Below are 25,121 nucleotides of genomic sequence, written 5' to 3'. Positions count from 1 at the left end.
TTTAAAAGCAGGGCCATCTTATTATAACCACAGGGCGGTTTATGGATTTGGATGCATCACCCCTTCTTCACCTCCTCCTGTTTTCTATTGTTACGTTAATAAACTACACTGACAGTTTCGCAGTTTGTCCATCTTTTTATCAGACATGTTTCCTGATCTCATTCCTCTGTTGTCAACTCCCTTCCTGGAGAGAAGGGTGTGTTATTATGTGTGTGTGTGTGTGGGCTGAATTTAGTGTTTCTGTTACCAGGAAAGGCTGAACGGTTGAAGGCCCGAGCTGCCACATACCATCTGTGGCAGAGAGTATTTTGTGTGTTGATGAATGATGTTTCATACGTGTTTGATTACTTTTGCTTTTACATGTGTGTTGGTTTGGTGGGTACTCTTTGGGGTGTGGTTAGTTAATGTTTGAGCGGGAGCTGCCATACGCGCTAAATGTGGTTTACAGTTGAAAGGGTGCTAGGTGATGCATCATCTAAACACAAGCAAGCTGTTATTGTAGTGTTTTAGTATGACTTGTCCCGCCTCAGAAACCAAATCGTGTTGCTGTGATGTTTAATTAAATGTTTCTGTCGCCATACTTCTAATTTGCTTTCACACAAAGTAACAACTTGCACCCGTTTCATGGTTTCTGTACATATTTTTCTTTAAGAGTTTTAAGAATTTCTCCTTGTTGTAGTATTTTGACCTCTAGTTTTATCTGTCTGTGCTGCTCAGGGAAGCCTCAGTATAACCATACCGGAGAGATCATAGATGGCATCGACATGCGTGCCGAAGTGGGTCTCCTATCCAGAAACATTCTCATTTATGGAGAAATGGAAAACTCCTGCTACGGAGACAACATGTGTCAGTTCTACAACCATGACACCTTTGGAGGCCACATCAAGGTATGCATGTGTACCATGTTTAGATATCTTTAAGAGGACCAAAAATTGGAATGATACTATATTTGTGGGGACCAACAGTGGGGATAAAATGCCTGTTGACATGAGTTTGAAGGCATTTTTGAGACTCAAAATGTGGTTTTAGTGTCAGGGTTACAATTAGGTTTTGATTATGGTTAGGATTAGGCATTCATTTTTGATGGTTAGGGTAAGCGGCTAGAAAAAGCTTTATGTCAATTAGATGTCCCCACAGAGATATGAAAACAAGACTGTGTGTAAATTTATTGCACATTTACTTTGTGCCGATCTTTCTGCATGAGGTGGCATGACTGTTCTTTCCTGTTAAAGGTTGCTATTCAGAGTCTGTTTGACAGTTTCCTCACTGTGAAGATGAACGGTGCATACATTCTACATTTGTGTACTGGCCTATGTGAGAGGTGTTGTTTACCATCACAGTTTCTGTTTGAATCTATATGAAAGACTCTTCTTCAGAAGGCTCAGCACAAACTGCAAACGCAGCAGGCACATGAGGATTAAACATGTAGATTTATCTCTGCTGTCTAGCATGGGTCCCAGTGTAGTCGGTGAGCTCACTGTAATTTTGTATGATTTCATTCAAATTGGTGGCAAATGGACGTAAACATTCCTCAGAGTCTATGTAATTTGCCCCCCATGTGCTAAACAAAAGACTTTGTTTCCATGTTAACAGCTTTCTAACTGTAACCTCAAAGTACACCAGACGGACACATGAAGCTGAAAAGTCAGCGTTTTCTTTGTAATTAGGCCTTCCATGCCGGCAAAAAGCCATCTGTCATGTCTGCCAAATCGAGTTTAGCACAGTTCAGCACCATGCGTTTCATGTTTCAATTTATCTGTCCAGTGAGTTGCCCTTTCTCTTATTTTAAGTCAGGTTGACTCTGTGGAGTGGAATCTACTGTTGAAACAATTAGTTCGTGTGTGTGTGTTTATGTAAGCGAGGGTGAGGGTCAGTGTTTACTGTGCGTACTTGAGTTTCAGTGAGCTGAAAGGGTTGGCCAATACCTTCTTAACAGAAACCAGATCCTGCTGATTTTGCCATACCCACAAAAAAGACCTCCTAGACAGCACTGAACATTTGTTTTTATCGTTTTATTTGTATGCATTCATGTGTGACTATGTGCTGTGCGCATCTCTGTGCGTGCGTAACTTTTAATTTATGCTTCTGTAATTCACGGCTTACTCACCAGCATCAGGGGTTTTGAAACGGCTCGACTCACAGAGCGCGGTGCCAGATGGGCTAAAGTTTATATCCCAGTGCGGTCACTGGCGAACGCAGACAGTTGTAATGGTTTAATTTATTACTTTAGTCAGCCAGCATTTGTTACGCGGACCACAAGTCCGGCGTCATTTGCTTTTGTCGTGGGTGGGAGCTCATTGTACTCTCTCCTCAACACCTACAGATTCTCAGTAACTTCTCATCAGTGCATCTGTCCTACGTGGAGTTAAAGAACATGGGTCAGCAGGCTAGAACAAGCCGCTACCCCCTCCACTTCCACATGTGTGGGGATGTCGACCAGAAGGGAGGCTACGCAGAGGCCACCTTTGTGGACGGACTCTCCATACACCACTCCTTCTCCCGCTGTCTCACCATCCACGCCACCAACGGCCTGCTGGTTAGTAAAGCCTTTTAAAATGTGTTGAATATGTCACTGTATGTGAGAATGTAGAAAACCATACATGAGTCATAGTGTTAATAATGAGCAGCATATTGTGGGAAACTGGTGGTTTGTCACAAAGCTCATCAACTGTATCCTCCAACGCCTGATTACTGTAAAGGCTTGCATCCACTTTTCTTTTTCCCCATCTCCTTTATATTCACTCTCAACCTTTCCTGTTCCATCTCTTTCACACTTATAGAATATCTTAGTCTCTTTAGAAAGATGTAGAAGTTTTTAATATACAGTGGTGTGTTTGGCCTTTTCCTAATTTCCTGTTTTTGTATGTTTGACACAATTAAATGTTCCAGATCATCAAACACATTTAAATATTAGATTACGAAATGAAACACAAATTGTAGTTTCTAAATTAAGATGTTTTATTAAGGGGAAAAAAATTCCAAACCTACATGCCTCCGTGTGAAAAAGCGATTGAACCTAAGCCTAATAACTGGCTGGGCCACCCTTAGAAGCAACAACTGCAATCAAGCGTTTCCAATAACTGGTATTGAGTCTTTTAGAGCACTGTGGGGGGTGTTTGGCCCACTTATCTTTTCAGAATTGTTGTAATTCAGCTACGTTTAAGGTTTTTCGAACATTAACTTGCTTTTTACACTTGTACTACAGCATCTTAGTCTGATTCAGGTCACTCCAAAGTCTCCTTTTTTTTTCTTAAGCCATTCAGAGGTGGAGTTGCTGGTGTGCTTTGGATCATTGTCCTGCTGCAGAACCCAAGTGTGCTCCAGCTTGAGGTCACGAACAGATTCTTTGATGAAAACAGATGTTTTGGTAGACAGCAGAATTCATGGTTAGATTTACCACAGCAAGTCTTCCAGGCCCCGAGGCAGCAAAACATTCCCAGACCAGCACACTACCACCACCATATTTTACTGTTAGTATGAGGTGTTATGTGAAATGCTGTTTTAGTTTTATGCCAGATGTAACGGGACTCAGACCTTCAAAAAGTTCAGCTTTTGTCTCGTCAGTCCACAGAATATTTTCCCAAAAGTCTTTGGGATAATCAAATGTTTTTTGGTAAATGTGAGACGAGCCTTCATGTTCTTTTTGGTCAGTTTTTGTCTTGAACTCTCCCATGGCTGCCATCGTTGCCCAGTCTCTTTCTCATTGATGAATCATAAACTCTGACTTTAAGCGAGACATGTAGAAGCTTGATGTTGTTCTGGGTTCTTTCGTGATCTTCTGGATGAGTTGTCGATGCTTCATCACTGTTCACAAAGTTTTTTCCATTTGTGTATAATAGTTCCCATCATGTTTCACTGGAGTCCCAAAGCCTTAGATATTGCATCGTAACCCTTTCCAGACTGACAGATGTCAGTGACTTTGTTTCCTAGGTGTTTCTTTAGATTGTGGCATGTTGTGTTGCTTTTTTTTTTTTTTGCCTGTCCCATTTGGTTCTTTAGCCGTCAGAATTGTTGTCTGAAGACCAACAAGGATACCCAATGGATTTACTTTGCCAAATGGATCATCACAGCCTTGCTGTATTGGTCCATTTGATCAACCTTTGTTGTTATTATTTATTAGGGGTGCAACGATACACAAAATTCACGGTTCGGTTCGATTCTTTGGTGTCACGGTTCGATATTTTTTCGATACAAAAAAAATGTTCATGCCTTTTTAATTTGTCATTTATTAAAATTATAAATATATATTTTAACTCAAAAGTACAGTTTTTAAATTTAATGTTGCTGAAACAAAAGTAATTAAAAAAAATAAATATCTCAGGGCTCTCAAAATTTCAAAATCCCTGGTAGCCCTTCGGGCAGGGACTCTTCAGTTTTTGGTAGCCCAAAATAAATGTAAGTAGTCCGAATTAAAAAAAAAAAAAAAAAAGAGAGCAATTTTTTGATTGATGTTTTGTTTCCTGTTTTGTTTCCTTTACAATATTATACATTAAAGTATAATATTGTATAAAAATTACAATCATCAACTCAAATACTTGGTTCTAATTGAACAGAAATTTCTATGAACTTGTAAGAACTGTGTAGAACATGAATCAGTCTGTCAGATCCTGAATTTAAAATTTCCACTGAAGTCACGGGTAAGAGACAAGTGGAACCAAGATCTAGGCCATTTGCTTTTTGAAGTTTGCAAAGACTGCTAAATTTTGCCAGTGGTAGTTCACTCTTTGCAACATAGTACGCTGTTATAAACAGATTTTTCAGGTTTATTTTTAGTATGTTATTTGCAATTGGTGTTTGTTCTGGGAAAGATATTGCAGACTGAGCAATAATGCATTTCTTGCATTTCTCATGGCTTCTAATGGGGGCCTTTTTTAAAATGACTGGTCCCAGTAACAAAGGCGCTTGTCGACTCAGAAATCGAGAGAAAACCAACAACACACCCGGCAGAACATTATGTTATTTACACTGGTGCACATAAGTGGTCCGCAGGTGCGCATTCGCTGTCAAAATAAAAGACGCGCACCAGATAAGAAGTTGTAACGCGCGTTTGCGTCCATATAAAAAGCACTGTTTTTGTCCGCTAGAGTGGGATTTTCACGGCACATTCCGCACCACATCTCTGTGCGTTCATCATTTGTTTGAAGCCAGATCACCTCCTGCAACCACTTTTCCGAGAATACGCGCTTCTTTTGTGGTTCGGACTCCTTCTGACATTTCTTTGGAGGTGGAGGAACACCAAAGTAATTGCTTAAAGGAGCTTCTTCGACATCTTTAAGAGTTTTAAACAAATGTCTGTCCTCCTCCAGAAAATCTTATGTATGCAAACACGTGTTGCAACTTCATATCTTGTGCGCGTTTTTTTTTCTTTTTTCTTTTTTTTTTCTTTGACAGCGAATGCGCACCTGCGGACCACTTATGTGCAGCCCTGGTTATTTAGCTCGTCATATTGCAGCCACAGAGATTCTTTTGTCCATGAAACCATAAAGCTGCACTTTCTTTTTGCCTTATAGTCTGATTTGTCATAACTTTTCCGTTTTGTGGTAAGCTTTTCTTTGGCTGTCACTTCTTCACCCTGACCTGTCTTATTTGGCTCAGCAGAACTAAAATATATATCCTGCTGCTTTTACACACGCACTCACATAAGCTCAGCGATTCTACCTCTCATATGTTTAAGCTTGCTGCAGGAAATTTCACTTGTCATGTTTGCATAGTAAGCTAACGATTGATAAGACGATGTCAGAGGAATTGGTGCGCAAATTATCATCACTCAGTGATGTCGCTCTCTATATTTTGCGAGCCCTGTATCTGATTGAGGAATCACTCATCTTTGGAAAAGAGAGTTTATTACAGAGAAATGGCTCTTTCCAAAATAAAAGCTATACTATACGCTTCTTCTGGGCTATATTTTCAGCAGCATATTGTAGCGGGTCAGGGCTGTTCGGGGTTCTGTTTGTACAGTTATGTTTTGTTTATGTTGCCATAGTGACGGGTGACGCCCTCTCGCTGCGACTGTGTGTCCTTCCGGGGTCAGAGGGCGCCTTGTGTGTTGTTGTTGTTGTTGCTGTGCGGTTGCCGCCGTGAGCAGTTAGCTAGCGGCAGTGTTCTTCTGCAGATGTCAATAAACGGCTGTGCTCCCTGGCTAGCTCACGGGAAGCAAGACCAAACGACACCTCCGTCTCCTCGTTGTCTGAGCTCGCCACATTGGTGTCAGAAGTGGGATGATGGTGGCACCGCATGTTCTGACCCGAGTGACTTTTCCCCGGCAGGTCGTGACTGGCCGGTGCGCCAAAAGAAGGCACCTGGACATTTGCAAAGTGAAAGCAAAAAACAAGCGCAAATTCAAACGCGATTTCAATATGTCACATATTGACAGTGGCTCACCGATGCCAATGACATAATTACCCAGCTACATTTCCGAAAGAATGCAAAAGCATTGACATATAGTTTTACTTCCTACAATAGCCCGACGGGCAGGGCAGAGATAGATCTTGGTAGTACGACTGGAAAAATCGCTAGCCCCGGGACGTCGGGCTAGCGATTTTGCAAGCCCTGTGTTACAGGCATGGCCCTTTAAGGATGAAGCCTGATGGGAAATGTATTCGGGATGTGTGTAGCGGGACTGCCTGGTGTGTGTGTGAAGAGAGAGAGCGCAGAAGGGGAAAAAGTAACGGTTAGCTACAGAAGAGACGAAAAGAAAATAAATAAAAGGAATATAATAACTCCCTCGACAGCCAGAGTTGTGTCGGCGATGCTCGCTGTGAGTAAACTGTTTCAGCCCACTGTACGCGGTGTTCGTGCCTTAGAGAAGAAATAAAGTTCGGTGAAGCAGTTTCCTACGCCTCCTTCGATCTTTTTGCTAGCGGAGATGACCTGTATAGTAAGCTGTTTCCGGCTACGAGTCAGTTACGGAACCTTCAAGTAACTGCCAGAGGTTTCCTTACTACGGTTCGGGGTCGCGGATCTGGCGCGGTAACACCTGTATCTGATTGAGGAATCACTCATCTTTGGAAAAGAGAGTTTATTACAGAGAAATGGCTCTTTCCAAAATAAAAACTATACGCTTCTTCTGGGCTATATTCTTAGCAGCATGTTGTAGCGGGTCAGGGCTGTTCGGGGTTCTGTTTGTACAGTTATGTTTTGTTTATGTTGCCATAGTGACGGGTGACGCCCTCTCGCTACGACGGTGTGTCCTTCCGGGGTCAGAGGGCGCCTTGTGTGTTGTTGTTGTTGTTGCTGTGCGGTTGCCGCGCTGAGTAGTTAGCTAGCGGCAGTGTTCTTCTGCAGATGTCAATAAACGGCTGTGCTCCCTGGCTAGCTCACGGGAAGCAAGACCAAACGACACCTCCGTCTCCTCGTTGTCTGAGCTCGCCACATTGGTGTCAGAAGTGGGATGATGGTGGCACCCCATGTTCTGACCCGAGTGACTTTTCCCCCGCCGGTCGTGACTGGCCGGTGCGCCAAAAGAAGGCACCTGGACATTTGCAAAGTGAAAGCAAAAAACAAGCGCAAATTCAAACGCGATTTCAATATGTCACATATTGACAGTGGCTCACCGATGCCAATGACATAATTACCCAGCTACATTTCCGAAAGAATGCAAAAGCATTGACATATACTTTTACTTCCTACAATAGCCCGACGGGCAGGGCAGAGATAGATTTTGGTAGTACGACTGGAAAAATCGCTAGCCCCGGGACGTCGGGCTAGCGATTTTGCAAGCCCTGTGTTACAGGCATGGCCCTTTAAGGATGAAGCCTGATGGGAAATGTATTCGGGATGTGTGTAGCGGGACTGCCTGGTGTGTGTGTGAAGAGAGAGAGCGCAGAAGGGGAAAAAGTAACGGTTAGCTACAGAAGAGACGAAAAGAAAATAAATAAAAGGAATATAATAACTCCCTCGACAGCCAGAGTTGTGTCGGCGATGCTCGCTGTGAGTAAACTGTTTCAGCCGTCGGGGACGACTGACCCCTTAGGTGGGGGGCTATGTAGCGGGTCAGGACTGTTCGGGGTTCTGTTTGTAGAGTTATGTTTTGTTTATGTTGCCATAGTGACGGGTGACGCCCTCTCGCTGCGACGGTGTGTCCTTCCGGGGTCAGAGGGCGCTCTGTGTGTTGTTGTTGTTGCTGTGGTTGCTGCGCCGAGCAGTTAGCTAGCGGCAGTGTTCTTCTGCAGATGTCAATAAACGGCTGTGCTCCCTGGCTAGCTCACGGGAAGCAAGACCAAACGACACCTCAGTCTCCTCGTTGTCTGAGCTCGCCACAATATTAAACATATCAGGTCCCCATAAGGAGAATCATGTGCTAACGGCTGTCTAAATGACTCGGGTAAAGTTTGTAGCATGCATGCTTGTTGTTTTTGTCTGCTTCCACTTGTCTTTGCACTAGGATGATGTTGGCGTAAATGTGCAGTCATATTCGTTGTGTTTCCACTAGTGCTGTCAGCGTTAATCTCGTTGAAATGACGTTAACGCCACAACACGGCAAATCTCCGTTAGCTACCCCTGCGTGGGGCTAGAAGGCCAACACATTAACGAGCTAACTGCGCTAACACACTAGTTCCCACCCATGTAATTGAGCATTGCATGGCACATCCAACATGTGCCGAAAGCCGAAAGCACTGTATCGAACGGTTCAATATCGATACCAGTATCGTTGCACCCCTATTATTTATTTTATTTTATTTTCAGTTGTTACAGATGGGACAGACATGACTGAGGGATAGGAAAGGGAGAAAGAAAGATGAAGGAAAAGAAAAACAGAAGGGAAGAGGGACAGTGAGAAAGGGCACTTAAAAAGAGAAAGAAGAGGAAAAAAAATCTCCTGGATCACCTGTTGAGAGAAAACAAGCAAAGGAAACAGAGCAACATACCAAACACAACACCATCACATTAATCTAGCTAAGTGTAAACAGCAGTAAATACTAAATATTGAATGTTGTTGTGTAGCAAGCAGGACCGACAGCGCACAATGTGCTTTGACGTAGCAGCCAATAAAAGTGTAGTTTATGTCTATGAACAGTGAACACCCGTGTGCACACCTGTGTGGATCAGCGTGCTTGTATTCAAAAGGTTTCTCCATGTAATGGCCTGCTAGAGCAGCGGTGCCCAACCTTTTTTGTGCCACGGACCGGTTTATGCCCGACAATATTTTCACGGACCGGCTTTTAAGGTGTCGCGGATAAATACAACAAAATAAAACTAGTACCTGTACCGAAAAAAGGAAGATTTATTCATAACACACGTGAACAGTCCCAGGAAAACAGAGTTAACGATAAAAACAATAACAAAATAACACTGAAAACCATACATTTCACACCCGAGCCTCAACTCTCGCGGCCCGGTAGCAAACGACTCGCGGACCGGTACCAGTCCGAGGCCCGGGGGTTGGGGACTGCTGTGCTAGAGGATGTAGAGAGCCATAGCCCTGTCCACCAGGGCGTGAAGCAGGCATGGAGGAGATCCAGGCTCCAGACATCCAGAGTGCGAGAGCCCAAGGAGGACCACCGGAGGGGCATCCGTGCCCCCCTCCTGGGAAGAGCTGAAGAGAGCCCCAGATGAGGAGTCACCCAGTAGCCACGGAGCAGAAGCCAGAGGGGGCTGCAGTGGCGTGCCCGCCGGCTCAGCCGGCAGCCAGCTGAGCCAGAGTGAACCGAGCCACAGGCCCAGAGGCCGGAGGCCCGAGGGCCCCCTTTGCCCCGGAAGAGACCTGACCGGGCAACAGGCACCAGGCCCCCCCAAGTAGTCATCGGGGGTGAGCTGGTACATACCTGAGCGCCCAGCCCCGGACACCAAGAACCACCAACACACCGACCCCTGAGGGCATCAGTTACCGGCAGGGAGTGTGGTGAGGGGAGATAGGCCTGGGAGTTCCCAGAGAGGTGTTGCTTTTCAAGATCTTTTAACTGGTTTCATTTTGTCAGACAGGTTCTAACAGGTCAGCTGGTAATCAGGCCTGAGTGTGTTTAGTGAAACTGAACTTAGTGACAGTTAATTCATGATTATAAAGAGGGCAATTACTTTGTCACACAGAACCAGGTAGGTTTGGATAACTTGTCTCCTTTAATAAATGAAATCAACATTTAGAAACTGCATTTTATTTTTACTTAGGTTATCTTTGTCTAATATTAAAAATTGTGATCAAAAGTGTGATAAATATGAAAAACAGTAGGAGATCAGGAAGGGGTCAAACACTTCTCACACCACTGTACTTGTTGGATAAAGGTAGTTATACACAGAGGTACTAACTTAGCTCAGCTAAATCACACTGTCTGTATGTGGTCAGTGACTGAAGGGTTCAGGTTTGTTTTTAATTTTGTTTTGAGTCCGCATCGTTGAAGCTCTGAGCCTAACTGTACAGAGGAAATTGAGTTCATTTATGGTGCATGTCATTGTTTGACTTGGCACCAGAAGGTAAACAAGAAAAACTGAAGTGACCCTGTAAGTATTCTCCTGTTGACCATCTTCTACAGTTTTTCTCTACATACCAAAGCTTCAGCAGTAAGAGGAAAATCGTTCAGAAATTTTAACTATTTAAGGAGACAGGCACTTCTCGCGTTTTGGCCATATTGTATTTCTCCTTTGGGGTGTTAAATTTCATTCCGTTTTATTATACAGGAAAAGGAACATATAATGGGCTGCATGGAACTGGCCTGGATCAGTTAAAACTGGTTTACAGCAGTTCTTTTCTGCAGGACATAAGTTTGAATCACATTGCAAAACATAACAAAATAAAAACGACCAACAAAAAAAACTTCTGCAAAGACAGAGACGATGGACACAAAAAGATTTGATATGCCTGTTTGAAATGTGTGAAGGAGCTTGTTGCTCTAATGCAAAACAGGTATCTTTGATTATATCTTAACATAGCTATTGCTGTTATTGTCAAAGTAGTCTAAAAGTCTCTTGTCCAAGCTCTTTTGTTTTGTTTTTTTTTTTCTCAATTTTTGTTTTGTGTTCCATTTCTGGGAAGGTCAAGGACACTATAGGCTACGACACCTTGGGCCACTGTTTTTTCCTTGAGGATGGGATTGAGCAGCGCAACACTTTCTACCACAACCTTGGCCTCCTGACCCGACCTGGGACTCTTTTACCCACCGATCGCAATGAGACCCTCTGCCTCAGCATCAAGGACAAAGTCTACAAGGGCTACACTCCCTCGCCCAGTACAGAGTGCAAGTAAGAGAACAGGACGATGATGTACATTTGTGGTTACAGATATAAGGAATCACATCGGCATCAGCATAACGTTTCCACTCTGTCATCAAAAACATGTCTGATTAGTCACAATACTTAGATATCATAGATTTGTACTGGGATAAAACCACTTTTCGTATCTTTTATACGTGTTTGTATGTTAACTATGATGATTTTTTTTTTTTTTTTTAAATGTCCTTTCATTGGATTGAAACATCTTTGTTTTTATTTATACCAACAGAGTATAAAGGGTATAGGTATATATAAAGGGTTATTTGATTTCCATTTTTAAAAATGCAATGCCTGCATTTTAGATTAAAAGTGGAACAAATCATACCCATTAGCCGTGAGAAAGCATGTGTGGTGGTGCAGACGTATTTTGAGAAGGGACAGATGGTCTGTGTGAGAGAGATATTGGCAAGGTGGTTTTATCCAGGCAATAACAACATCCCCTCTCCATGGGATGTTTTCATGTCATAGCAAGACCAAGAAAAGTGCCTTTGTGAGGAAACAGAAAGGTCTGTTTCCAAGAGCGTGATAGCGTGTGTGTGTGTCTGTGTCTGTTGGCTGAGCTTTCCCCGTGAAGCGTTTATGTTGGAGAGGCGGATTATTGAGGGAATTTGGAAAATCTCACAGGTTTCTTTGATGTCTGTCTTCTTCTTCTTAATCATATTTTATGATCTGACGAGATACTCCTTTTTTTTTTTAATATCTCTGGCTACTCATGTGTATGTAATCTTGTGGTTGTTTTTCAGGGCAGTCTCAACATTCTGGATCGCCAACCCCAACAACAACCTCATCAGTAATGCAGCAGCTGGTTCTCAGGTAATAATATCAGAGATATGAAAGAAAAATAACTTTTTCCACGTAGTGCAAGGAAACCTGTGACCAAGAGTAGAACGGCTACTCCTTATTGATAGATTAACTATTATTAAAAAAGCAAAAAAAATAAAGCTACACTGGCTTTGGTGTTCCTGAACTTTACATATTATTAAAGACCTTCATGCTCATAAAAAGTTATCCATCAATAAAAAGGGGATTTAACAGTCCTTAGTGTTTGATAGATGGAGCAATAAATCGGTAAGACCTTTAAATATAAAAGCTAAAAAAAAAGAAAGAAAAGAAATCACTCAATTTTATTTTGGTACAAACTGCTCGGAGGTCCACAGGGGCTATGCTGTGTACTACTTAACAGTGGGGGTATTTCTTTGTTTTGGACTGCAAACTTAAAGAAGCCAGTAAGTTTCTGTGAACTTTAATCTTTCTGCAGGACGTCATCAACATGAGAATAGTGTGACACTCACCCAGATGCACTTGTTGTTATTGTTATTGTTTTTTATGTTCCACCAGCTGATTGTATATCAGTGCTGATAATGAAATTCCTACTCCTCTAGTTTGTCATGGTTATCTTCTGTTTCTCTATTCTACTTCCTCTTCCAGGATGCTGGGATTTGGTTTGTGTTCCACAGCTCTTCCACAGGTGACTCCCATGGCCTGGTGCCAGAGACCAAGGCCGAGCTCACACCTTTGGGGATTTTTTACAACAATCGTGTACACTCCAACTTTAAGGTATTGTTAGTCTTGCTTTTTGTGCACTATGCAGTCCAAGTTCTTGCTGTGCTGTCTCTTTGTGTCTCTGTGCTTTAGCAAGGAGGAGAGAAATACAGTGTTTGTATTCCAAATGACATTGCACATAAATCCCTGTTTGATTACTTAGTTATTGCTAGAAAATGGGAATAGAGACACACACACACGCACTAGTAGGGTCCACAATGGTGCTCTGTTTTGTAATGACAGAAGTCGGGCAGGTGAACTGTAAGCTCTTTGTCCAGCTTCTCTTACAGAGGAAGGAGCCATGAAGGTTAAGACTATGCCTCGGTTATACCACAAGACCAACTCACAGGCCAGGTTTCCATGTACAAAAAAACACAGACAGGCTTAATTTATTTTAACAGGGAAAACGAATCCGTATGTTTAGACACATGTACAGCCTTCGTTCTGTAACTTTACATTTAAGCACCTATCAGGTTCCACGCCAGAAGATACACTAGTGGAGTTGTTTATGTCCCTATAGCAGAAAACCTCCATTTGTACTTGTGGTTTTACTGCATTTTATTGTAATCATGCCTTCCAGGCAGGGCTGTTCATCGACAAAGGAGTGAAGACCACCAATGCCACTGCTGCTGACCCCCGGGAATACCTATGTTTGGACAACAGTGCCAGGTGTGTATGTGTCTAGACACAGACTGCAAACAGATTTATTGATACTTTAAGTTTTCCATAACTGTTATTATTACAGCTAAGGGCATGTTGACCACTCGTGGTTACAAATACATAGACCTGGAAGTGATTTTTGGCACATATCCAGCATCCAGTATCCAAGCAGACTATTTAAGAGTCTGCGGTTGGTTATCAAATGCGTCATAGTGTATAGTTATTCTGTGTAAATATTTCAGTATTTGTGGTTTACTTATCTACTGTTTGTTTAGTGCTACTGTCACAAACTGCATGAATTAAGGTATTTGTAGCTCCCTGTTGGATATCAGCTGGGATGTAGCCATTGACGGGGATAGACAGATGGCTTTATAGTGTGCTACTGCATTTTAGTGGAAGGTCTGTCAGATTTGTGTTGACAGAGAAAACAAGACTTTACAGATAGTTTCCACTCTGCAGCTGCCTACCTGAATACAGCCCTCAGCTAGGTGGAAAAAATGTGTCTAGTGAGACTGCGCACTGTGGTCTGTGTGCACAAGTATGAAGGGAGGGATTTTAAATGTTGTTCAAGTGCAGAAGGCACGGGGAGGTTTGTGTTGTGTATTTGCAAGATATGGTAACAGTTGTTAGAAAACGTCTCCAGCGATTTATGTTGTTCTCAGAGGTTTCATCTAGCTCCACAGTTGGTAAAAAAGAATCCCTTGAGCAATGATTTGGCTTTTGACAAGGTTTTAAAAATAACACCCTGAAATGCCACCACAAGGGTGCAAAAGGAACACGAGCCTCCCCCCCCCCCCTTTTTTTTTTTTTTTTTTTTTTTTTTTTTGAACACTATAAAAGTATTTCTGAGAACATTTATGTTCTCAGGAAGAAAGAAACCTTTTGTGACTAATGCCACTATGCCCTCTTCCTATAGTGCCACCTAAAGATGAGCACAGCAATTCAACAGTGGAGTTTTAAACCTTTAATCTAAATTCAGTTATGTATAATTTGCGTGTGTTTGCATGTTATTTAGTGCATTGACTTTCACGAGTACCATATGTACTAAAATTAAAATGGGGAAGTGGTGGGGTTGGTGTGACAATGTGGTAAGCACGAATAATTACAAAGACACTGATGTCGTCATCGAAAAATCCCAAGGAAAATATCAGAAAAGTATTTTTAGTCACAAAGTATTTTTATTGAATTATTTTTAGATTTCGCCCACACCAAAATGCCGACCCTAGTCGTCCTCGGGTGGCAGCTGTCATCGACACTTTGATCTCCTTCAAGAACAACGACTTGGGGGCGTGGATACGCGGTGGAGACATTATCATCAAGAACTCTGGGTGAGACATCTCATTAGCTAGGATTCAGTTTGTGCTGGTTTGGCAGTTTGCTCCAAGTCTTCCAGTGAACCGAGGGTGAGAAAATAAACGAAGGATGTCTTCACAACAAAAAAACATTTTCTAAGACATGTCTTAACATATTATTCTCTTATTTGTTTTTCTGAACAGCTTTGCCGACAATGGAGTGGGATTGTCCTTTGCCAGGTGTGTACTTGTCTAAATCACTCTTTCACTGTGTTTTTAAGCTTTATTTGTTTTTATTGTCGTCCCGCTGGATGGGCTAACTTTTTGTAAGTGATATGATAGCAAGGTGGCTGTTCTTCCTGCAAAGTACAGAAACGATTGCATTAATAATTAACTAATTATCTATTATCCCTTGTTCTCCAGCGATGGCAGCTACCCTAAAGATGAAGGCTCCAGCCAGGAGGTGACGCAATCCCTGTTTGTGGGCGAGAGCCGGAACAGGGGGACGAATGGAGGACAGAATAAATACTGGGGCGTGGGAGGAATTGACGGAAAGATGAGGACGCTACCTAGAAACAGGTGAGGGGAGAGCAATAAGTGAAAGATTAAATAATGAATTGTGGAAAGACATATTTGGAGTGCTAAGGCAAAAGTCCAAATCAAACTTGACTTTTCTCAGGAATTTCAGGGAATAGAGCTGCCAAAGAAATGTAGGCTGGGAAAACAAACAAGGAAGAGAGAAGCCAGCAAGGCAACAGACTTGTTGAAAAGATGGACAGATGAAGGTGTTACAGCTGCTTTTAGCTGATAGTGAGATTGTGAAATGAAATGACATTTAAGTAGTCTATAAAAACATGGTGGTGGCATCACGCACAGCAGTTCTTAGGAAGGAAATGCCTCATGCTGAATTTGGTTGCATAAGAGGAAAGGGAACTTTCTTCACCATTTCAGACCTTTAACACAGCTCCCTTTAGTTTCAGGTAGATGTCACAGTTTCAGTCCTAGTTAGAGGGTTATATATGTAGGGTGTGACACAAGTGAAAAACCCAGATGTTAATGAGCAGTCTGCCCAGCACCATTTGTGACACAAGAGGCTCGTCCTGCTGTAATACCAAATCAGACAGGGTGGTAAATCCTAATTTCTTGGTTTTGCAATGCCCCAAGGATCTCCTGGCAGCTGTCTCCATGTTTTTTTTTCCCCCTTTCCGTCTCTTTTATTACAGATATTGTTATACAAGAGAAGAGGAGCTTAAGTAGGATGCTGGAAAATAATTACTGTATTTGAGTTTCAAGAATCAGTGTGTTTGTGGCCACTGTGTAGAGCTTTAAAATCATTTTACGGGCCTCTTCAGTGCCCTGCGACATCTGGCTCGCTCGGTTTAATTGCCGTTGTTGCTGCTGACACTTGTTATTTCTTGCCAGGGGAAACGAGTACATTTTTTTTTTTTTTTTTTTCTGTTTGGTCATTTTTTCTGGATTTCTTTTAAACATCTCTTAAAATAGCTATCACAGCTATCTTGCACTGACTGTAACATCTACATTGCTAATGTTAACACAGCTGGGTTTTGCCAGTTCATGACTAAAATGGTCCTGTAACCCATGTAAATGATGACTGTTTACCCCAGTCTGGTTTTATATGGTTTTATATATTCCAGCAATTTCCCCGTTGTGGGATCAATAAAGTCTTATCTTATCTTATCATTCCTCATCTCCACCGTAGGACGTTCCCAATCCGAGGTTTTCAGATCTACGATGGCCCAGTGCGGCTTACACAGAGCACATTTCGTGGCTTTGCCCCCTTAAGCGAAACAAATAAACGCACAACAACCACACCAGAACGAACTACGCCAGAAAACACCACGCGTCATACCAGTGCAGTGGGATTCAACTTGAAGAACACCTGGCAGCTCACCCCTCGAAACAACCTGTCCCAGCTCAGCTTCCACTCCACAGTAAGTAAGGCTCAGTGAGACTTGACTTGGGACGTCATAAGAACATTGAAGCTTTTATTCTTTTTTGTAAATGTGGTGCACTGTCCCAGTGTTGTATTTCCAAAGGGAATGTGTAATATTTGAGCAGTGTTTGAACCTGTTCAGAGACTTTGCTTTCAGTCCAGGTCAGCAGGGATATATCTGTTTATTCAGACAGTAGATGTGAATATTCCTTCTCTGACCCGATTCATTCCCTTGTCCTTCCTTTATTTCTACCTAAAACCAGTTCACCGTACTTTATGCCCACTTTCTCTTTTGTGCTTTGCTCCTATTTGTTATTTACCCCTACAACTATCTTTTAATAGACTGCTTCAAAAAAATTAAAGGAACACTTTTTAATCAGAGTATAGCATCAAGCCACTTAAACATCTAGGATATTGATCCGGTCACTTAAGTAGCACGAGGGTTTTTCAGCTAACGCCAAAACATTTTCAGCTGCTTTGGTGTTAATGAAATTAGCAGCAAGTGCACTAGAGGTGCAACAATGAAACCTCTGCCAACGCAGGAATGTTTTTACAGGTCGAAGACACTGCCATTTTTTCTTTATCTTTCTGACTGTTTTTTCACTAGTTTGCATTTGGGTGAGGTTGTTGTCAATACTGGTGGCATTGGGTGATACCTGGACGCTACAGAGGTCTCCCATCAGAGTCTTACGAGCATGGAGGAGATTCCAGGAGACAGGCAGTTACTCTAGGATGGCTGGTCAGTGCCGTAGAACACAGGTGTCGAACTCCAGGCCTCGAGGGCTGGTGTCCTGCAGGTTTTAGATGTGTCCTTGATCCAACACAGCTGATTTAAATGGCTAAATTACCTCCTCAATATGTCTTGAAGTTCGCCAGAGGCCTGGTAATGAACTGATCACTTGATTCGGGTGTGTTGACCTAGGGTGATATCTAAAACCTGCAGGACACCGGCCCTCGAGGCCTGGAGTTCGACACCCCTGCCGTAGGACTGGTTTCTACTCACTAGTTCAAGGAGGAAGCGGATGAGAACTGCCAGATCCATACAAAATAATCTCCAGCGGGCCAATGGTGTGAATGCCTTTGACCAAACCATAAGAAATAGCCTTCATGGGGTTAACATGAGGGCCAGACTCTCCCTAGTTTGCTGTGTGCTCAGAGCCCTGCACTGTAGAGCTTGACTGGCATTTGCCATAGAATACCAGGATTGTCAGGTCCACCACTTGGGCCTATGCTCTTCATAGATGTGCTCAGGGTGAATCTGCTCTCATTTAGAGGGGATACACAGGCTGAACAACGGCACTCTGACTGCCATTAGGTATTAGAATAAAATCCTCGGACTCGTTGTCAGACCCTATGCTGGTGCAGTGAGTCTTGGGTTCCTCCTGGTGCACAACAATTCCCGACCTCATGTGGTGAGAGTGCAGGCGGTTCCTGAAGGATGAAGGAGCTGAAACCACTGACTGATTCCCATGCTTGCCTCGCTAAAATTCCAGGAGCTCCGTGATGCCCTGGTCCAAATTTGGGAGGAGATCCCCCAGGACACCATCAGTGTTCTCATTAGGAGCATGCCCCAACTTTCTCAGGCATGCAGCCAAGCATCTGGGGACCATATGAATTACTGAGTACCCTTTTGAGTTGCAGCAGTTAAAATGGACTAGCCTGCTACATGATTTTTTATTTTATTTTTTCAATTCGATTTTAAAGATGTATTTCCATCAAACTTTCCTTTAGTTCCTACCTAACACATTACCCAGTCTATACCAGCATTGATGTCCAGCATGAAGATTTTTACCCTTTAGATCTGATGTGTTTTCAAAGAGTTTGTTTAACTTGTTAGTGTGTTTGGGTCAGAGGCCTGGCAGAAACAGAATCGGGAGTCGTTTCAGGCAGAAAGAACACAGAAGAATAAAGGAGCCATCTTTCAGAATCAGGCCTGTGCAGAAACTGTTGTAAATCACTGGCGCCCTCTTGTGGGGTCATTGTACAGTGCAGTGTTTTTTTTTTTATCCAAAGGCAACCTTTAATAGGCTAATTTGTCAAGTAGCTTGATTGGAGATTTCAGTTTGGCACATAAACTTTGAAAGATGCACAGCCAAGAAACCAAAAAAATATAATGCAGTTATATTACCTGTCCTTATGCAGTGCAAACAGACCTCTATAAAAAAAATGTAAGTGAGCTGTCCCAGGAATATGGAGAAGATCATTATGGAAACGATGGAAAGTTAAGCAGGTATCTGCTTAACTTAGATTAAAAATCACCTCTCAGTAAGTAACACAAATAAACTCCTCAGGTACATCTTCGTGCATTCTTTGGACAACCTGGAGAGTGGTTTGATGAAAACAACCTGGACGGTGACAAAACCTCCATCTTTCACGATGTGGACGGCTCAGTGACAGGCTACAGTGACACCTACGTTGGCCGAGCAGACAACTACCTGATCCAACATCCTGGCTGTGTGAAAAACCTGAAGTGGAATGGAGTGATATGCAGCGGTCGCTACTCTCAGGTACAGCGCACTCGAGTCTGCACCTCAGTATTGTTCTGTCCTTCTGATGTAAAAGTGATTGTTACATTCCACAACATCCTCCTCTCTTCTAGGTGTACATCCAGACCCAAGGAGCCCCTAGCCTGAGTTTATCCATCAGCAGAGATGAATACCCTAATTCTCCTCTGTTACTGAGGGGGATTAACAGCCAGGGGGCGTCGTCCCAGCAGTACCAGCCCATCCTGATGATGAGCAAGAGCTACACTCTGCACTGGAGTGGGCCTGCGCCCAGAGAAATGGTCCTCTCTCTCATTAACTTTGATAAGTGAGTAATAAGAATGACTGTGTGTGTTCGCCTCTTCAGCCACTGCTAGTCCAAGTCTCGAAATATCTGTAATGTCCTGCAAGTGAGGATGCAACACACTGCATTGAAGGGTCGTGTACTGATGTTTTCAACCACTTTCAAACTGCTCTTTCATTCACTCAGGGATGACTGGGTGCTGGTGGGACTCTGTTATCCGTCAGACACCACTTTTCAGATTATGTCCGACACATACGACAGGCAAAGCAACACGTTTGATGACATCACAGACTACGGCACCGTGTTATCCTTCCCAGAGCTGCAGAAAAAGACAATGGAGAGGAAGTACTACTTTGACCAGACTGCTGGGTGAGATGAAAGATTGTTTTTCCTTTTCCTTGTTTGAACTCTCAGTTGGAAATACTGCAATGTGATGACTGTAGGAGATTTGGTTTTTTAATAAAAAATGAGATCAATTTTATTTCAATTGTGTTTTTTTTTTTTTTTTTTAATCCCTCTGTGACTCTACTGAGTTTCTAAAAGTTTATTGTTTCTCATCATCCCCAGCTTATTGTGGCTCTACCTTCGGGCCCGGCATGGTCGTGATGGTCACAGCTACTGTTCTGTTAAAGGCTGTGAAAGAGTGAAGATCACGGCCACTACATCCTCCAAAGAGACCTGTAACTGTACAGCCAAAGCTTACCCCAAGTATGCCAAGGCTCCCTCAGTCGTGGTGCCTATGCCGGCTCTAAACACGCAGCCCTGCAGAGACTGCGGTGCTAAACAGGTTTGTTAACATTTAAAGTGACCTCTTCATTTGGTCAATTAAATCCAAAGCTACTACCGCTGATCGACATGCGTCTGTCTCAGCTTGTGTTTTCCAGTGAGCCATGGACCTCCTACCTCCAGACTCAAGTGAAGTCTCTCAGCATTAAAGAGCAGCAGCGAGGAGATAACGTCTCCTTTATCACTGTAAGCAAAACTGCCAGGCAGATAAAAATACACCCAAACACTTTATCTTCATGTTTTAAACTTCAGATTTAAAACGGGGTTTATTTAATCCAATTTCTTTGCTGTAATTCCCCAAGGTGAATGAGATCACCATGTCCTTCTCACAGCCGGGGTTTTTCCTGGTCTCAGTGGATGCCTGCTCTGGAAAAGTCACCAAGAAAACCTCATTTAGTAAAGTGGATAAAAAGATGGAAACATACCTAAAAACTGACATACCAAACAGGTGAGGCAGGGCAAAACTGATAAATAAATACATACACAAAACAAATCAAGTTCGTAAATATGTACAATAAATAGAAAATTCCCATAAAAATAAAAGTTGACAGGAAATCAAACCTATCGCTGGGATTCAGACAGGGATTATCCACACCGGAGACACTTGTGTAACTAGATTTCATCAAAATAAAAAAATCTTGAAACAATTATTTTAAAAATTACAGAATAAACTGCACAATCTAAATTGCTCCTCATAGCTCTCCCCAAAGTTTGCCCCTTTGACAGACAGACATCACTCTTTTAATGACTTATTTGAACCTTTTCTCTTCATCTCTAACTTCAAACAACTGATAATGCAGTTTGTAGTGCAGTGTTAATAAAAGACTATGAAAATAAACTAACATTTTAAGGGTTAGGTGTAGTTTAATAAATGGTCTGTTTTGTTTAGTTCATTATAATCCAGTCCATTTATTATTCAGCTTTCTGTTGCAGTGTAAATAAACTGAATTAGCTTTTGTTTTGTATGTTTCCCCCAAACATCACGCAGCAGGTAATTCATAGAACTATTAGGGAACAATACAGTGTTTTTGATTTAAGATATTTGAACTTTTATATTAAATTATGTAGTTCTAGACATGTTTTTTATGAGCTTTCCAACATAACTCATTTTTAATTTTAGTTTCTATTTTGACATTGTTCGTCATAATATTGACTTCATTATTTATTTGACCGTCACTAAATATTAGATATTCTATTTTTTCATTTGGTGATAAATTACTAAGATCAAAGCATTTTTTGTAAAATGTTTCCCTCTGTATTCAGGGCGTGTTTTAAACTTTGGGAAAAAGGAATATAAATGAGTGTTTTCAGGAAGTAAAATGTATTTTAATAATTCCTTGTGTGGGTTTTGGTTTGGGTTAACGTGGTTTTCCTTTTTTCTTTTTTTTTGGATGACACTATAATATGTCTTATGGTTGTAGAGTGGCTTTTTTAGAAGTATTTATTTCCTCCAGGTCAATAGTCCTCGTGGCAACGTGGGGACAGTCGGGGGAGCTGGTCAATATCGCACCACATCTGGTCTCTCTTGGTGTGGCCAAAGATCCTGATCTGCATAGTAAAGGTTAGTACTACTTTAGTTTGTCTGTCTATCTGTATTTTAGATTTCTTTTACATGCCTTTTCCCCCGCTCCTTTTATCGCAGAGAGTCTGGCACTTTGGGGCTTCCGAGGGAGTTCCTCACCTCCTTTTTGGGTTTCACTACTGGCTGGACAAGGCGATGACGTCTTAGGGCTGCAGGAGCGCTACTTGCCTCTGGGCTTGGAGATGTATGGCTGTCCGCGACCTGCAACTCAAAAACGCAAAGACCTAGAGCTTCTGAGAAAAGCCACAGGACAACAATAACCAATGTGAACTGTACATGTTACCTAGCCGTAATGCTGTTGCACACAGATACACAAACACAGCCATTTGATGAATGTGAACTGCTGAACCTTTAATTTATTAACGATGACAAAGATGTTTACTGCTTTCAAGAGGAATGAAAGTGGGGTTTTTTATGAATCGAATGAATTTTTTTGTGTATGTACGCGTGTGTATGTATGTGTCAGTATGCCTTTGGGCCATGAAGTCAATGCACTTTCCTTTTTATATACACACAACCTGCCTTACTAGCCAGAGTGACGTAATGGAGCTTTACAGTAACAAAGGAGAAGAAACAAACCCAAAGTAATCCTGCAAGATCTACCTACCTGTCCTATTTATTGTGCAGTAATTGACTCTGAACACAGAACCCAATTCATTGCATACACAGATCAAAATGTAATTATGAGAATAAATAACTTTGATTTGACGTGAAAGCGAAATAAGATGGATTTGATGTGCTCAGGTCGAAGGAAGTGATAAAAACAAATGTCATTGCCTCTGAGATGTGAATGGCAGTATTAAGCCAAAAACCGTTGTTAATGTGGTTTAGTCGCATTGGTGATTAATACTGCAAATCTCCTTTAAAACATAACCATAACAAGCCATATTCTATCGAAATAATCATGTAGATGCATAATAATACTGTGTGTAAAATTAATCTGACTGTTTTTGGCCTTTCTTGTGTACAAAAACCCCTTAAAAATAACAGACTTCTGTGCAGGTGACTCCTTTTATATTTGACATGTTGCAATAGATTCTCTTTAAACTGGAAAACCTCTGAATCTCGTGCAGCTCTACATCTGAGATCTTTAAGCACCTTTTTATGGATTTCTTTACAGACTTTTTTTTTTCCCCTCCTCATGTTTGTATTTGTCTTTTAACAGTGATGGTGTGGCAAGTGTTGGCCACAAATACTTTTCCTCTATTTTTTGTTTTGTCTTCTCAAACAGAAATGAATGTTTTACCTTTCATCTGCCTCATTCATGTGCATTATTGCCACAACAGTATGGTAACATATAGCTCTAGGTTGCCGTTTCCTTTTTTCTTTCTTAGTTTGTATCCGTGCTGTACAGCAGTGACAGTAAAAGTATCATATTTTAGCTGTAAAGGTTACACGGCTTTATTTTGAGACTATTTTAATCTTTACCGTGAGCAGGGCTCCCCCACTGAGCGATGATGAGTAGTTGTGACTGTGTGAGTAAATGTCTGATCATGTAAGGTGAAGGGATGACCTCGCTGCCTTTTAACCACTCTACTGTTAAAAAGAGCAAAAGACCGAGAGATGGGTTCAGTCCCTTTGCCTTTTCCTTAAGTTGAAGATTCATCGATGCACAAGTGAGTTGTTTGTTTTGTTTTTCTTCTTAAGATTAGGGGTGAACTTTGTAAATAAGAAATTGAACTGTACATGTAATGGAAAGTAGACTCCCATTAATGTGTGTATTTTATTTGTTTGTTTCTTATTAATTGATAAAAGATTAGGAAAAAACATCTTTCCTGCAATTTGTCATGAAATTGCCAAACAAATAAAGTTGTTTTGTTTTAAAGTCACATGTTGGTTGCTTCAGTAGCTAACGGATGGCCTCTCTCTTGTTGCTCTGTGGTCCAGGACTTTGCATCTGTTATACAGCGTCACCACTTGGGGGTAGCCTAGTGTTATTTGTTTGTCTCTCTTTGTTTTTGTTTTTAGGACTTTAGGATTCTCGCCTTTAACTCTACATTTTGACATTCAGTATGCTGAAAATAAGTTTGAAATTACAAACTCTTTTTCCAGGAATAATATTTTACTTACTTTTTAAATACAGTAGCTTTTAATATACTTAAAGAATCCCCAATCATCTGTAGCCTGAAAGTTACCAAGTCAGAGGAACGCTGTCGGTTTTAATGAGCCTCAGGAGATCCCGCACTATTAGATGTACAGTAAAAGCACATGGCATGATGAAGCAAAGCAGCTGCTTTTACTGATGTACATTATGCATGAGAACATTATGAATTGGACATCCGCGAGAAGTAGCTTTGGTAGAGCAGGAGAGGGGAAACAGCAACCCATGTAGCTGTTAAACTTTATGGATTCGGTGCGCTTGCATTGTGATATCCCAGCGATTGTTTCTGTGTGCGCTCGTAATGAAAAGAAAAGCATCAAAAAACTTAACAGCCTAAAGAAATATGGATCAGTCCCAACAGAGCGCAGCCCCACCATATGGCTCGGATAGTGAGTTTGCTTGTCCATAAAATGGTCTCTGACCGTGAAGTGCTCCCACACACTTCACACTGATTTGAAAACGAGCGAGGACAGAGTGGCACAGTTTGCAGGCAAACTGATGCACAATAGGACAGCAGCTCTCTTTAACACCGAGGCATCTGCTATAAGGAGGAAAAAATAATCGCTGGTGGAATAAAAGCTGCATCTTACTCAGTGTTTCTCACTAGCTCTGTCCTTGGTTGGTCTGGATACATTTAAACTTTCTGACACTGATTGTAAGCGCAGGCGAGCAAAATATTTCCATCAAGTCTGCGATCTGTGAACATATTGTTCCAGTGTTGCATGGATGAATTGCACATTACTTAAAGCTGAGTTTTAATTATGTAATAGGGAAGCCATTGAACTGTGCAAATACATTTAGAGAAAAAAATGCCAAGGCTAAAAATATGTCACTAAAGACTTGTGTGTACTGGAGTGTGGGCGGCAGCCTTTAGTGTTGTACTGTATATTGTTTGCATGAGAATGGTATATCCATGGCAACACATACACATACATATAAGATTAGTTTCAAATACAACTAAAGCTGAAACTGAAATGCATAAAAATGAATTCCATTTTTAGGGCGACTGTGTGGATGTGATGAAATTCCTGATGTTAGACGCCTTTTTTAACAGCACTGGCATAAAGATGAAGTAATAACTTACTGTCAACATTTCTCCACATTTCATCATGTGGTTTTTAAGCTGACCACAATTTAAAGTAAGGTCCACAATTTATCGGACAAAGACATTTGTTGTTGTGTTAATAAGACTTAATTATTACTTAATACTTGTTG

General features: G+C 41.8%; 1 protein-coding gene across 2 annotated transcripts in view; it reads left to right on the top strand.

Annotated features, from left to right (window-relative positions):
• The window catches only part of cemip2 (cell migration inducing hyaluronidase 2), a 30,700-nt gene extending 8,180 nt beyond the window's left edge, over positions 1 to 22,520 (top strand). Inside the window, exons 7-24 of one of the 2 annotated variants that reach the window (XM_026187531.1) lie at positions 718 to 887; positions 2,324 to 2,536; positions 10,967 to 11,172; positions 11,946 to 12,015; positions 12,631 to 12,759; positions 13,325 to 13,413; positions 14,601 to 14,732; positions 14,901 to 14,936; positions 15,120 to 15,275; positions 16,417 to 16,648; positions 18,942 to 19,157; positions 19,250 to 19,461; positions 19,624 to 19,806; positions 20,005 to 20,224; positions 20,308 to 20,409; positions 20,526 to 20,671; positions 21,678 to 21,784; positions 21,866 to 22,520. In XM_026187531.1, coding sequence (XP_026043316.1) covers positions 718 to 887; positions 2,324 to 2,536; positions 10,967 to 11,172; positions 11,946 to 12,015; positions 12,631 to 12,759; positions 13,325 to 13,413; positions 14,601 to 14,732; positions 14,901 to 14,936; positions 15,120 to 15,275; positions 16,417 to 16,648; positions 18,942 to 19,157; positions 19,250 to 19,461; positions 19,624 to 19,806; positions 20,005 to 20,224; positions 20,308 to 20,409; positions 20,526 to 20,671; positions 21,678 to 21,784; positions 21,866 to 22,065 — 2,819 coding nt within the window. In that variant the 3' untranslated portion in view covers positions 22,066 to 22,520. Of the gene's footprint in view, positions 1 to 717; positions 888 to 2,323; positions 2,537 to 6,733; positions 6,758 to 10,966; positions 11,173 to 11,945; positions 12,016 to 12,630; positions 12,760 to 13,324; positions 13,414 to 14,600; positions 14,733 to 14,900; positions 14,937 to 15,119; positions 15,276 to 16,416; positions 16,649 to 18,941; positions 19,158 to 19,249; positions 19,462 to 19,623; positions 19,807 to 20,004; positions 20,225 to 20,307; positions 20,410 to 20,525; positions 20,672 to 21,677; positions 21,785 to 21,865 lie in introns of those variants that run through there. The other variant, XM_026187532.1, reaches the window with a different exon arrangement.
• The last annotated feature ends 2,601 nt before the right edge of the window (positions 22,521 to 25,121 follow it).

Source organism: Astatotilapia calliptera, chromosome 12 (genome assembly GCF_900246225.1).
Source record: "Astatotilapia calliptera chromosome 12, fAstCal1.2, whole genome shotgun sequence".
Classification (NCBI taxonomy): Eukaryota; Metazoa; Chordata; class Actinopteri; order Cichliformes; family Cichlidae; genus Astatotilapia; species Astatotilapia calliptera.
The sequence above is the reverse complement of the archived record's forward strand: the minus strand, read 5'-3'. Positions and strand labels throughout refer to the sequence as shown.